We start from the raw sequence: 15,752 nt of genomic DNA, 5'->3' as shown, positions 1-15,752 counted from the left end.
ATCGTACGCCCCTTGGTTAGCCATCCTGGGTGAGTCCTATCCCTCAGCAGCTGGTTCATTTGTGCTGCTAGGCGCTCATGGAGTGCTGCGAGTTTCTTTAGCCAGTAGGTGTGGACCAAGTCCGGACCTGGTGCTGTCCAGTTCTTCATATCTGAGACTCTTTCCTGTATGTCTGCCACTGTTATGGTATGTATATGTATGGGTTCTGTTCAGGGACGTTGCTGTGCTCCTCTCTCAGGGTCACCAGCCATTGTGCACTGCTGTTATGTGCAACCTTCTCCCATATGCCTTTCCAGTACCTTTCAGTTTCCAGTCTTGGTGGGTCAGCTCTGTGGTTAGGACCCTGCCACTGAGCGTACACTTTCGCAGGTTGTGTTGCGAACAGCCTGTTTATTCGTCTGGCCTCATTCTCTTTTGTGTACCGCTTTAGGCAGCTGGACAAGGCTTGCAGCCTTTGTTTGGCAGTTTCGAGTGCTTCAGTTATGGTCATCTGGATGTACCTCTTGGGTATCTGCCTTTTCATCACACCTCTCTGGGTCTCCGTCAATTGACTCACATCTTTCCAAGCCGCCTTGATCTTAGCCTCCAACTGTCTTTTCCATGGTGGGTAACGTATCTTATGGCTTCCATGGTTGCTCTTATAGCCAAGCATCTCTTGGATCACTGATGCTGAGGCGTATATCAGCTCATTGGTTTCATTGGCTCATTGGTTACAGTCGGGATCGCCCTCAGTGCTGCATTCACACTTTCCATGAGGCGTTCAGGTGGTACTTCACATAGCCGATGTAATCGGTTTCTAGGTTGCCCAGCTTTCATTCTCAACATGATCTTAGCTTTCAGGTCAGTTGGTGCCTCGCTCAGCATTTCATTTATTGGGGCTGGCCTCCTAATCTCTGGTATGACCTCCACCTCTGATCTGGCATGCTGGGGCCCTTCACCATGGAACCTGCGTTGTGCCTCATCAATCTCAAGTTGTGACAGCAGTTGCCATTTGTGGATGTTTGAACACTGAGCTGCGAGTTGTTTCGTGGTCAACCGTGACTGTGGGTTTCGAAGTGACCATTTAGCGCACATTCTCTGCATGTAACCCCTCTGACTAGGGTTGCTTGAGTAGTAGCATTCCAACAGACCCATGTTATCGCATCTCGCCCATCTCCGCTTTGTTCCAGTAGCCCATTTTTCATCAAGGTGCTCTGGTTCGCCAGCACCTGACGCAGACCTTGTTTGGCCGAGCGACGTCTGAGCCGGCATGTCATTCGTTTTATCATCTCTCATCATTGTATGAGGTCAGCATTTGCGTGAAGGATCTTCCGCTGAAGATCCCAAGATTTTATATATATATATATATATATATATATATATATATATATATATATATATATATATATATATATATATATATATATATATATATAACTGTCAGTTTAGCGCGTTTTTATTGGCATTAATTTAAATTAATTTTAACGGGATTAAAAACTTTCTCGCGAGATTGAATGCGGCACACGTCACAAGCGAATGTTACGTTCATCTATAAATACACTAGAAACAAAACAACAACAGCGCTGCAGAAGTCCACGCCCATGTCTGTTTTACCAGCCACGGCACCAAAAACGGATACTTAAAGAGTTTATGAATGGAAAGTTAACTTTTAAAAAGTTGCCAGATTGCTCCACTGACAAGACCAAAGTTACCTGTTCTTCTCTCTCTCTGTATCATACAGGTACACGATGTATGCTACTGACGCGATTGTTAATTGTTTGGAACTATTTTGTGTGGAAGGTTACAGTGTTCTGAGCTTCTCTGTGTTCGTCTGACAGTGACAGTGTGCTGCAGTGGTAGTAACCTAGCGAAAATAAAACATCTCCAGTGTTGTCATCGAACCAAGTGTAGTCATCCGAAATGAGGTCTACACAAAACCGAAGAGAGACTTCCGCGCAAGAAGGACCAACACAATCAACATTGCCTGACTGTTAGGGGGAGTGAAACCCCCCTCTTTCAGAATGGTTTGCCCCAGCAGCACGGGGGAAGAGCGTGCGCTTGTTTGTACGGCCGGCAGTTTTGAATACAGCGCACATAATGAATACTGGTGTCCGGTGTCTCGTTCCACTATATCCACTATAGGTTGAGTACTAGTTTACCTTAGATGTGCACTTTATAATGTTATATTGCTCTGTTTTGATTTCATAAAAAAAGCAGTTAAGCAGCTGTTGTGTGACAAATTATTTTTTTCACTGTTGTTGATGGGACAGTAATATTGTGTGAGAGATTGTGTGAATAACTGCTCCAAGTGAAAAATGTTCATGTAAAATTGAAAATCTAAATTGTTATTTCAGTAAATATTTGCATTTGGCACTTAGAAAACTGATTCGTGATTCCATGTTGATGAGAACTTTAAAATGGGGAAAAATAGGACAAAAAATGTAAAAGGAAATTCAGAAATGATAAAATTGTGAGTAATCACGATTAATTTTTTAGTTCATTTGAGTTAATTATGACAGTCGCATTTTTAATTAGAATAAATATTTTAATCATTTGACAGCTCTAACACACATATACACACACACACACACACACACACACACACACACACATACACACACACACACACACACGCACACACACACACACACACACACACACACACACACACACACACACACACAAAATAATTTCCAGACTATAAACCGCGACTTTTGTCACATGCTTTCAACTCTGTGGCTTATTTAATGAAGCGGCCTATACAGTAATCCATTGTTTATCGTGGTTAATGGGGACCAACACCACGCGCGATTAACGAAAATCCGCGACGTAGCAACCAATTAAAATATACAGGTAAAAAAAAAAAAATTAAGTCCGCAAAAAGTCCGCAAATAGCCCACGTGAGCTGCAAAACAACAGCGAGTCACATAGATCAACATATACAGTACTGCACTCCATGTATGATTTTTTTTAATGAATATGTTTGAAAAAATCTGCGATGCACCGAATCCGCGATAAACTAACCGCGAAATAGCTGTATCACTGTATAAAGATATTTCTCACGGCCGCCTACGTACCAACTCTCTTTGTAAATATCTCATGTTACAATGTGGGCATCTGAGGCTTATAGACAGGTGCAGCTTAAGTGTGTACAAAATGTTTTTTCCTTTCAAAATGTAGTGGGTGCGGCTCATAATCAGGTACATTCTATAGTCTGGAAAATTAAGGTACAGTATATCATTTACTTTTTTCCAGAAATACAACATCAACATCAAAAAAGGCCCCATTCATTTTAATGCCTGGATTTTTTTTTTCTATACAACATTTGAAAGTTGTGTTTTATTATCTTTATGAGAAAGACATGTACAATTGATCCTTTCCATCCACCATTATCAGATCTAAAACTAGTATTGAGTGATTAGAAATAATGTAAATGGTGTTATTCATGAAAGTGTGTGCGTGTGTGTGTGTGTGTGCGTGTGTGTGTTTTACATCGAAAAACAATAAAGAGATTAGCCGTTTATTTTAAAATACAGACCAGGTTTTATTTTAAAATGAAGACCTTACTCTGAATCTAACATTTCCATCTCACCACAGCTGCTTAGGCCCTTGTGACAAGATTGCCGTTTTATTTGTTGTTTCTCATCATAATATTTAATTTGCTTCATTCATTTCATTAATGTGTTTTCATGTTTTTGACACAGGAAGAAAGGAGGATTTCAGATGAAGAGCAGCCTTCAAGCTTGGAAGGCGCCACTTGGACTCAGCCAGATGTAGTTGATCTTACACTGGTAATTTGCATGTTTGTTGTCAACCCATTCAATCCCACTTGTCAAGTTTTTTTTTTTTTCCCACGGTTTACATTTTTGAATCTGATTCCACCAACATTTTGAAGTGACAAAATGCATCATGTACTCTGGTCATTATTGTTCCATTGTCACCAAAAATTTAGGTTGTCCCTTTCATACACGTCCGTTCCAAGTGAAAATCCATTTGACTGATTGTGCTATAAAACAGACGAGATAATCGTGCTCACCCCTCCTTCTGCATCACATGATCGTCTAAATCTATTCCCAGAGAAACCAATCCAATCCAAGCCAGATGCACATCTGATTAAAAAAGGGGGGAGGTAGAACATATACGCTTGATTTATGACTCATCCAAGCTCGATAAAAAACACGAGTGTCCAGTATGTGACAGAGGGTGGTTCCTGCTGTTAGCAGCCATCTTTCCACCAAGAGATGATTCTACTGGCTCTTCATTCAATATTCGATGGTAGGGAATAATTTGGGTTGGCAAAGTATTAAGTGGTTAGTACTTCATATCTGTGTCACGTTTGTGAGATTTGAGGTTTGTTTTTTTGCATTGTTTTCTCCATACTTGCATGGATTTTCCCTAGCTAACCGGCCAGCTCCGACTCTCTAAAAACATGCATCTCAGGTTAACCGAAGAACATTAAGTTTGAATGTGAACATTAGTATCCTGAGTATAAGTTGCACCAGCCATAAAATGCATAATAAAGAAATTAAAACATATTTTAGTCACAATTTTTGAGGGAAATGTATTAAATAAAATCTAAATATAAAATCCAACACCAAGAACAGAAATACAATACATCCTGATTTATATAGCGCTTTCACAACAGCTGTAGCTATAACAAAGCGCTTTACAAAACAGTTAACATAAAGTAAAATAATAAACACAACACAACATAAAACAGACAGTCGTGCAATCCTAACCACTTTTCCCTCCTTGTTCTTTTAAGCAGTTTGAGATGAAAGATGTCATCTTGAAAGACAATTTAAAATTAAAATAAAATAGAGAACAACAGGCTGAATAAGTGTAGGATATGCTATCATTATGTGACGCATCAACAATGAACTGAGAATGTGCCTGGTATGTTCACATAAGAGTTAAGAGTTATTCCGATTACTATAATATTAAGAACACACAAAAAATTGATTAAAACATTTGTGTCACTCCAAATAACTAAATGCTATGGAATCTTCATTCTTTGTCTCACTTTTAAACAACTCCGCCAGCTCCAAAGGTAGAAAATGTGGCGCTTTCTCTTCTACGTCGTTTATGTCAGTCATCGTCAGTTGCAGTTCCAATTATTTCAGCCTTTCTGAATCATTACAGGATGGTCGAAACTTTCTTTCTACTGCTCGATTACCATTTTCAGCTGCATATTTCACGACTTGCAGCTTGCAATCTGCATGATATAATGTTTTTTTTAGCCATTTTTCTTCAGCCCTTCTCAGTCATTTTCTTCAGTACAGGTAGTATTATTTGAAGTTACCGCCAATGTTGAAATTATCAGCACAGACCTAAAGCACCCTGTTGCGGTTTCATGTGAAAACAACAAGTGAAATACAGTAATCCCTTGTTTATCGCGGTTAATGGGGACCAAAACCACCCGTGATAAACGAAAATCCACGAAGTAGCGACCCCCCCTCCATATAGGTACATGTACATAATATTTAAAAGGCCAAATTTAATGGTATACATGCATGTAGAAGTACATTTTGAAGTAATTAACAAGACTTTATGCTGTATACTAATAGATTTAAACATGTATAAGTTAGGTTAGTTTATGAATAAGAAAATACATGTACATGTACACAATTTTTTTTTTAAGTCCGCGAGAAGCTGCGAAAGTCAGCAAAACAACAGCGAGTCACAAAGAGCAACATATACAGTACTTACTACACGTATATGTTTTTTTTTATGAATATGTTTGAAAAAATCTGCGATGCACTGAAGCCGCGATAAACAAACCGCACAATAGTGACGGATCACTGTACAAAAATACTAAATAATAATACAATAATGTGTTAATAATTTCACACAAGTCGCTCCAGAGTATAAATCCTAACTGAAAAAACTGCCTGTGAGAGGAATCTATGAGCAAAAGTGTATCATGTTTAAAGTTTCATTTAATTTGGGCACATCTAACTCCCCAAATGCCTGTGCACAAAGGCGCCGGCCACCTGGCCGGAGGGCTGTTGAAGTCCACAATTAGCACGTCAATGCAGGTGGGATCACAGGGGAGCGGGCGAAATTCGGTCACAAAAGGGGAATGAATAATTCGGGAACGGGGGTTGAGCAACAAAAGACGAGTTGAGAACACCCGTCACGCCCAGGCGACATTGGGCATCCCCAAAGTCTGCAACATCAGCATGTATGTATGTATGTATGTAACATGTTAAATCGATGTAAACCAGGTGGTTCAATGTTTAAAACAGGTAACCAATCACTACCGAGGGGCCGGACCGGGGGTGCGGTATGCAAAAATTCGGGGGCAGTGTTTTCCTTGTATGTTACAATAAAAGTCTGAATTGGCAGTAAGGGAGCTCGAGTGTGTGATCATCGGAGCAAATAAACCGTCGTTCGCTCTCAGAGATACGCTCCCGCCAATATTGAAGACAATTTTCCTGTGTGCCGAGTCATTTCTTTAACTTTGTCCGAGAAAATCTCTGACACTGCCACTTATAGTCTGGAAAATACGGGAGTTATTTGATGCTATGTGCTATCTATGTGCTCTGTGATTGACTGCCGACCAATCCACCATGTATCCCGTAAAGTCATCTTAGACCAGGGGTGCCCACACTTTTTGGACCGAAGATCTACTTTTTGATCAATTAACCTCCTGGGATCTACCCTTACCAGCACGCGCACGCGCACGCGCACACACGCACACACGCACACACGCACACACGCACACACGCACACATGCACACACGCACACACACACACACACACACACACACACACGATGAGAATCAGCCTGAAACTGAGGCACGCAATGCACTTTTGCAGCCTGTCTTTTGCAACTATCATAGCTCACACGTACCGTTTTAAAGTGCTACCCTGGACCCTCCTAGATTCCTATTCTTTGATGGCAGGGACCATCTTGTGTTTATCCATCCATTTAGTGAATAAGAAAGGAAAAATAGAAAGCATTATGTAGTAAAATGTAAAAGCTGCAATTGCAGACTGCTGAGCGCTAACAACTTCCTATGATGTAATCACGCGCCATCGTAAATTCAAGATTTACCAGCTTTATTTTATTTTTTAATTATTTTTTGGGGGGGGGGGTGAAAATGAGACTGATAGGATGATTAGGGAGCAGCGTACATTAACACAAAAAAAAAACAAATGGTTGTTTGGTTTTTTTCTCCTCGACACTCCTCGGATCTACTTGGGACCCGTCTTAGATCTACCGGAAGATCAGGATCGACGTAATGGGCACCCCAGTCTCCAAGCGCTTTTGGAAATGGATGGATGGATATACTGTAATTATTAGCTATAATTAGCATTTATGGTACAAATTTAAACATAACTTCTTGTGAGAAGAAAAAAAATCTGCATGCTGCAATTGGCTGGCAACCAGTTCAAGGTGTGACCCCTGCTGCCCGAAGACAGCTGGGATAGGCTGCTGCCATGCCTGCCACCCTCGTAAGGAGAAGTGCATTGGAAAATGGATGGATGGATTTAGCTGAATTCAATGCGAACACCCTGAGACTCAAACAAAAAGGCCACTGTTCACTCTTATTTACCAGATAATCATAGACACTGACAACCACACAGTTCCTGTACTTTGTAAAACGCACCACCACGGAATTATGCGACACAATTTCTCAGCTCTGGGGGTATTCCCAGAGCCGTATCAGAGGTGTGAAAGGGAATTGCGTAGCCCTGTGACAGGGGTGTGAAATTGAACATCCAGGATCACTTCATTTCCTACTCTGTTGTATTGAAATCAATTGTCCCTGCCCCAGTTGGTCACACATCTATTTATTGAATGTACATTCCATTTCACCGTGTAAAAAGCGCACATAACCACAAGAAAGTCTAATAATTGCCAGATCAACTTATATGGCTCTAAGAATGCTATTGCAATGTCAGAAAATTAAAAACACCAAGGTGTGCCCGGGTCCATTATCTCGAAGGCAGGGACCATCTTGTGTTTATCCATCCATTTAGTGAATAAGAAAGGAAAAATAGAAAGCATTATCTAGTAAAATGTAAAAAAAAAAAAGTAAAGCCGTGATCGTGTATCATGCTCCATCTATTAGAAAAACAAGACAAATAAGGTGACTTTGAAAAGAACAACAAAAATAAAACGAAGGTCCAGAATCGTCATTTGTCCGTCTCATTTGTCAAGGTTATGTAAAATGTGGACATGGCTCATTCAGTTCCTGACAGATAAGAGGGAGAGGACACTGAAAGGACACAATTTGATATCGTCCCGCTTGCCGCGAGCATGGATCCCTCGCGCCAAGAAAGTCACCTTGTCTTACTGTGTAGATACACATGTTCGCTTTTGTCCTTTAATGCTTTCATTGAGCTAACAAAGCAGAGACAGGGAACATTCAAAAAGAGATTTGGGTGCATTTGATTTCTCCCATAATAAACCATACAGTTACAACATGATATGAAAGTGTGTTTTACATACAAATGTACAGAATAATGACTGACCAATGAAAATGTGCAGTTCGTGGTACTGAGCTACAAACATTTTTGCTTGCGTCATTGAATGCAACAAGTGGAAACTTTTATTTGAAGGTAAGCTGTCTAAACGCGTTATTTATGCTAAAAGAGATGGGCCGCTCGAGTCATTTGACTTGACTCGAGTTGCTATTTTTAGGACTTGCGACTTCCTTGCCAAAACCTTGGCAATGACTTGACTTGGGACGTGGTATCAAAGCTACTCGACTTAGACTTCAACTACATGACTTGACAAATCATCTTGTTCACAGTTGAAAATCTGCATTTTAACACACCTTGATTGATGCCTTTATGGAAAGAAAGCAAAAAAGAAATCTGGCAACCCAGCCAGCTTCATTCGTTGGTGTGAAGTGGCGACCAAAACGCTAACAGCAGCGATGGAACATTCATTTTAACCGATAATCCGTTATATCTGTGACATTGACAAAAAAATAGCATAGCAAAACTCAGTTTTGAACCAATAAAAATATGTGATTGTGACCATTTAAGTACATCTAAGTCACAGAACAAGAGGTAGGATAGTTTGTGAAAACTTGCCAAACCGTTCGTTTCGATTGTTCACAGATTCATGCAACGTGCTTACTCCCACATTCAGCAAAATTCAGTATTTAATAGTGTGCTACTTATGTTAGTGTAAAGTGTAGACATTCATTTTTAGCAATGTAATTGTTTGTTTCATTGTTAGAGTATTTGATGTACTTTTTGTAATACGATCAGTAAAAAAAAAAAAAACATTTTATTGTCACTCCAACATATGTTCTGAAAAGTCATGATGTGACTTGCTGCTGTTTCAAGTCTTTGATGTCATTTAGCAGGAGTTTTGGTCACACTGTTAGAGGCATTACCTCGTCTGGTTCACACAGCTTTATATCAGGCTTAATTTGTACTCTGTTTCGGCTTGCCCGGACTGACTGTTGTGTAATCAAAATGTTCCCACATCGCACTCCATGCTGCCCACCACTGAGAGGACCGTCTCTGCAGCTACACAGACTGCTGCCCGACTCTGTTAAAGCACTCTTGAAATACAAGTGATGCTGAACCGTGTCATTTTTTACGGCAAAGTATTACTTTTCTCAGTGTATTGTGCAACCCTGTATTTAAATGATCACTTCTACAACATTGCAAAGTATTCATAATCTACCATCACTGGTGAGCAATGTTGATGAGAATACGTCCGCCGGTGACTGATAAGACCCTTTGGGGGAAGATGGTGTGTGTAGGCACCATGATGGTGACCCCGATTTTTAAATGTTCTGTGGGCTGGTTGTTAGAGGAATCTAAGATTAAGATATGCTTTATTTGTCCCAAACTGGGGAACTTTACTATGAGCTAAATTGTATCATGTTTAAAGATTCATTTAATCTGGGCACATCTAAACGTTTGGGTGCGTATCCAGCACTCCCAAATTCCTGTGCACAAAGCCGGAGGGCTGTTGAAGTCCACAATTAGCACGTCAATACAGGTGACGTACACGGGAGAAGGCGAAACTCGGTCACAAAAGGGGAATGAATAATTCGGGAACAGCGGATGAGCAACAAAAGACGAGTTGAGAACACCCGTCGCGCCCAAGCGACATTGGCCATCCGCAAAGTCTGCAACATGTTAATTAGATGTAGACCAGACAGAAAAGGCGCCAATGTACTGATGGTTCAAGTTTGAAAAACAGGTAACCAATCACTACCGAGGGCCGGACCGGGGGTGCGGCATGCAAATATCGGGGGCAGTGTTCTTCTTGTATATGTTACAATAAAATGTCAATAAAATAAATACAATAAAATGTCGAACTCGCGGAGATGGGACTTTGAGTGTGATCACGGAGCAACTAACCGTCGTTCGCTCTCAGAGATCCGCTTCCGCCGATATTGAAGACAATTTTCCTGTGTGCCAAGTCGTTTCTTTAACTTTGTCCGAGAAAATCTCTGACACTGGTTTAAAGAACCGAGCGGGTCCTCGGGTCAGAGTTTGCCAGGCCCATCCAGCCTCCATGTTATTGTGGAAAAACAGCAAAATGTGCCGTAAAGTTAAGACCTCAACTTTTTACCGAGCATTAACAACTGCGTCTTAAACAAATGTGTGGTTTATGTGCATATTTCCCTGACCACAGGACCAACAATGTGAGCATATGGTTAACTCTTGCTTCAAGCTGTTTATCATACTTAAACGTTCATTCAAAATACTTGGAACACAGTGTCACTGCCATGATTATTAGCATAACATCCATTCGCCTCATTTTAACATTAACAACGGGAAATGCCATGTACAGGTTCATGGAAATTAACATTGCTATCCAAGGCTAAAATTACTTGGTTTAACCACGGCAGAACAATACTGACAGCCATATATTCTCCAGTCTGTAGAAGCAATTAGTACTACCAGAGCTTTATCCTGCTGACTGTTCATTTATTGTCATGGTCAATCACGTCTATCACTATCTGTGTCACACTGCTCCCACTGCCACACTAAAGCTGATACAATCAATAAAATATAAACATCATATACGAAAACATGATTGATTTTTTTCATCTTTTTTTCTCTGGATGCCATCCTCAGCTAATGGCTGAAAAACTAACCTATTCGCAGATTTTTGTGCTCATTCTGTGATGCGCGAAGACATTAGAAAATTACACCAGTTATGTTTTTATGTTTTTGTATTAAGTACACATTCTATAGCTCTGTGCTCTCCTGATTTTTTAAAGAACACAATTCTGTATTTTCCGATGCTAAAACACATGCATCCATCCATACATTTTTTTTATATTGTACCTCATTTAAGGTGAGAGAATTTGTGTGATGTATCATCACAGACCGTCTTCCTTCTGTGCTCTTATTTTGGAGAGTCCACTTCCAGGGACCTTCTGTGATTTTTTTCCCTTTAATTACCTGGCTCGGCCGGAGGGTGCTCCCACACCTGCAGCTGATTGATGAGCAATCACCTCCTGCGTATAAGACAGGGTTCCCACTCTTCCACTTGCTTTTTATTTATGGACCTTTTAATGGCTTTTGTGGACCAATTCGGCCATTTTTTAAGGACTTTTTCTCCATTCAGCGGGGGATTCACGGTGGATTTAATTAAATAAATTTAATACACGGGCTGAACAAAAAGCCACATATCACTGAGCTGGTGTTCAAATAATTGTTGCCAAAGGAAGGGCACATCTTTATTTTAAGATAAGACGGTGTGGGACGAATAAAGGATATCTTATCTTATCTTATCTTTAGGGGCAATCACTTAACCCTTTATTTGACATACTGTATGTCAAACTTTCACTTTGCTACCTTTATCACAGGTAGGAAAATGAAAAAAAAACGTTTCAATTAATTCTCAAATAAAACACACAAAGAAAAAATTAAATATAAAACTTTAATTTATTTTCGAATAAACACAACTCTAAGAACACAGCTAATGGTCATATGGGTCACCTGGACAGGGTTTAGAAAAATCTGGTTTCACTAACAGTACTGATTGCCCATCTTAGCAGTATCCAGTATACCGATATACTGAAATGCATGTCAGAAGTCTAAATCCCAAATGGTCCAACCCTATTGTTTTCCTTTATATCACCTTCAATGATCAGACATGTTTTATAATGACAAATCTGAAACTGATATGACAATTAGGAATCGCGGGCAGTGACTTAGTTTCTCCTCAAACTCTTTTGCAAGTTTTTGGCGATCAATTTTATTCTGTTTTGCTGTGTGCCTCAATGCATTTGACTTGACTAGGAGGCTATGACAAGTTTTACCTCTCACGGAGATACCCTTTTTGCACACTCAGCAAACACGGAACTCCGGCTTCTCCAGCCACGCCACTAGAAAATAGCATTGTCCCGGAATATTTGTAGGGACACCACTCTAGCAAAGTGCGCCTCAGCAGTCGAAAGTCCGCTGCTCTCTGCTGAACATGTACGCACGAGCACGTATTTTGGTTTCAACCAAGCAACCGACGTCACAAATCAAATACGCTTTGATCTACGACAACAAAAAGCTAGCCTCGCCGAAATAACAGCTAAGCTTAGCTGACGCACACGGCACACACAGCAGAGAACAGCAGACTATCGACTGCTGAGGCGCGCTTCGCTCGAGTGGCGTCGCTACATACAGTATTTGTCTGTCACTTGTCTGTCATCTTGTATATAAATGAGATATGCAAGGTCTCAAAACTATTTAAATGTGTCCTATTTGCTGATGATACAACTTTCTACTGTTCTGGAATAAATCTGAAACAGCTCCTGACAACCGAAGAAAAAGAATTAAACAAATTAAAAAACTGGTTCGACAGAAATAAATTGTTACTTATCTGAAAAAAAATCGAAGTTAATTGTTTTTGGCACAAGACCAATCAAACACCAAGCTAAAATTATCCATCAATCCATCCATCATCCATCCATCATCTAGCGCTTATCCGGGGCCGGGTCGCGGGGGCAACAGCTCTTAGCAGGGAAGCCCAGACTTCCCTCTCCCTAGCTACTTCTTCCAGCTCTCCCCGGGGGATCCCGAGACGTTCCCAGGCCAGCTGGGTGACATAGTCTCTCCAGCGTGTTCTGGGTATTCCTCGGGGTCTCCTCCCAGTGGGACATGCCTGGAACACCTCACCAGGGAGGGGCTCAGGAGGCATCCGAATCAGATGCCCAAGCCACCTCATCTGGCGATGTGATATATTTGTGAATGTTGCTGTGAGGGGGTCCTCTTTTTATGTTGTACTTTTTAAATGTTTTAACTGTACAGCACTTTGAGTTGCATTTTTATGTATGAAACGTGCTATAAGAATAAAGTTTGATTGATTGACTGATGGATAGATAGAATATTAGCATCAAATTAATATTGAGGATAAATACATTGAATGTCCATCCATCCATTTTTCACCGTCGCGGGTCGGGTCGCGGGGGCAGCAGCTTTAGGAGGGAAGCCCAGACTTCCCTCTCCCCAGCCACTTCTTCGAGCTCTTCCTGACGGATCGGAGGCGTTCCCATGCCAGCTGGGTGACAGTCTCTCCAGCGTGTCCTGGGTCGTCCTCGGGGTCTCCTGCCAGTGGGACATGCCTCACCAGGGAGGCATCCAGGAGGCATCCTAATTAGATGTCCGAGCCACCTCATCTGGCTACTCTCGATGTGGAGGAGAAGCGGCTCGACTCTGAGCCCCTCCCGGATGACCGAGCTTCTCACCTCATCTCTAAGGGAGAGCCCGGACACCCTGCGGAGAAAACTCATTTCGGCCGCTTGTATCCGGGATCTCGTTCTTTCGGTCACGACCCATAGTGCGTGACCATAGATGAGGGTTGGGACGTAGATCGACCGGTAAATTGAGAGCTTCGCCCTTTGGCTCAGCTCCTTCTTCACCACGACAGACCGATACAACGTCCGCATCACAGCAGACGCTGCACCGATCCGCCTGTCGATCTCCCGCTCCCTCCTGCCCCCACTCGTGAACAAGACCCCAACATACTTGAACTCCTCCACTTGGGGCAAGATCTCCTCCCCGACCCGGAGGGGGCACTCCACCCTTTTCCGACTGAGGACCATGGTTTCAGATTTGGAGATGCTGATTTTCATCCCAACCGCTTCACACTCGGCTGCGAAACGCTCCAGTGAGAGTTGGAGAGCCCCGTTTGAAGGAGCCAACAGCACCACATCATCTGCAAAAAGCAGGGATGCAATACTGAGGCCCCCAAAACGGACCCCCTCGACGCTTCGGCTGCGCCTAGAAATTCTGTCCATGAAAGTTATGAACAGAATCGGCGACAAATGGCAGCCTTGGCGGAGTCCTGCCCCCACTGGAAACGATTCCGACTTACTGGCGGCAATGCGAACCAAACTCTGACATCGGTGGTATAGTGACCGAACAGCCCGTATCAGGGGGTTCGGTACCCCATACCCACGAAGCACCCCCCACAGAACTCCCCGAGGGACACGATCAAAAGCCTTCTCCAAGTCCACAAAACACATGTAGACTGGTTGGGCGAATTCCCACATACCCCAAGGACCCTGCTAAGGGTGTAGAGCTGGTCCACTGTTCCACGGCCGGGACGAAAACCACACTGCTCCTCCTCAATCTGAGGCTCGACTTCCCGACGGACCCTCCTCTCCAGCACCCCTGAATAGACCTTACCAGGGAGGCTGACGAGTGTGATCCCTCTGTAGTTAGAACACACCCTCCGGTCCCCCTTTTTAAAAAGAGGGACTACCACCCCGGTTTGCCAATCCAGAGGCACTCTCCCTGTTGACCACACGATGTTGCAGAGGCGTGTCAACCAGGACAGGCCCACAACATCCAGAGCCTTGAGGAACTCCGGGCGGATCTCATCCACCCCTGGGGCCTTGCCACCGAGGAGCTTGTTAACCACATAGGTGACTTCAACCACAGAGATAGGAGAGCCCACCTCAGAGTCCCCAGGCTCTGCTTCCTCTAAGGAAGGCGTGTTGGTGGAGTTGAGGAGGTCTTCAAAGTACTCTGCCCACCGGTTCACAACGTCCCGAGTCGAAGTCAGCAGCGCCCCATCCCCACTGTACACAGTGTTAGTGGTGCACTGCTTCCCCCTCCTGAGACGTCGGATCGTGGACCAGAATTTCCTCGAAGCCGTCCGGAAGTCGGCTTCCATGGCCTCACCGAACTCTTCCCACGCTCGGGTTTTTGCCTCAGCGACCACCGAAGCTGCGTTCCGCTTGGCCAGTCGATACCCGTCAGCTGCCTCTGGGGTCCCACAGGCAATAAAGGCTCTATAGGACTCCTTCTTCAGCTTGACGGCATCCCTTACTGCTGGTGTCCACCAGCAAGTACGGGGGTTGCCGCCACGACAGGCACCAAGCACTTTACGGCCACAACTCAGATTGGCCGCCTCAACAATAGAGGCACGGAACATGGTCCACTCGGGCTCAATGTCCCCCACCTCCCCCGGAACATGGGAAAAGCTCTGTCGAAAGTGGGAGTTGAAACTCCTTCTGACAGGGGATTCCGCCAGACGCTCCCAACAAACCCTCACAATACGTTTGGGTCTGCCAGGACGGACTGGCATCTTCCCCCACCATCGGAGCCTACTCACCACCAGGTGGTGATCAGTTGACAGCTCCGCCCCTCTCTTCACCCGAGTGTCCAGAACATGCGGCCGCAAATCCGATGATACAACTATAAAGTCGATCATCGAACTGCGGCCTAGGGTGTCACAGAAGTCCAATAACAAAACACCACTCGGGTTCTGATCGGGGGGGCCGTTCCTCCCAATCACGCCCCTCCAGGTCTCACTGTCATTGCCCACGTGAGCATTG

At 43.2% G+C, this 15,752-nt stretch overlaps 2 protein-coding genes across 4 annotated transcripts in view; both read right to left on the bottom strand.

The window, feature by feature from the left end:
* LOC127607102 (uncharacterized) overlaps nucleotides 1–15,710 on the bottom strand; it is a 55,215-nt gene extending 39,505 nt beyond the window's left edge. Inside the window, exon 1 of one of the 2 annotated variants that reach the window (XR_007963991.1) lies at nucleotides 13,656–15,710. Coding sequence is in view for 1 of the 2 variants with exons in the window: in XM_052075196.1 (XP_051931156.1) it covers nucleotides 14,342–15,628 (1,287 nt within the window). In the remaining variant the exon portion in view is untranslated. The remainder of the gene's footprint in view (nucleotides 1–13,655) is intronic. The other variant, XM_052075196.1, reaches the window with a different exon arrangement.
* Nucleotides 1–15,752, bottom strand: part of plxnb1b (plexin b1b) — a 211,945-nt gene that overhangs the window by 149,998 nt on the left and 46,195 nt on the right. The gene's annotated exons all lie outside the window — the stretch shown is intronic.

Source organism: Hippocampus zosterae, chromosome 9 (assembly GCF_025434085.1).
Source record: "Hippocampus zosterae strain Florida chromosome 9, ASM2543408v3, whole genome shotgun sequence".
NCBI lineage: Eukaryota > Metazoa > Chordata > Actinopteri > Syngnathiformes > Syngnathidae > Hippocampus > Hippocampus zosterae.
Note: the sequence above shows the minus strand (reverse complement) of the source record. Positions and strands in the feature narration are given on the sequence as shown.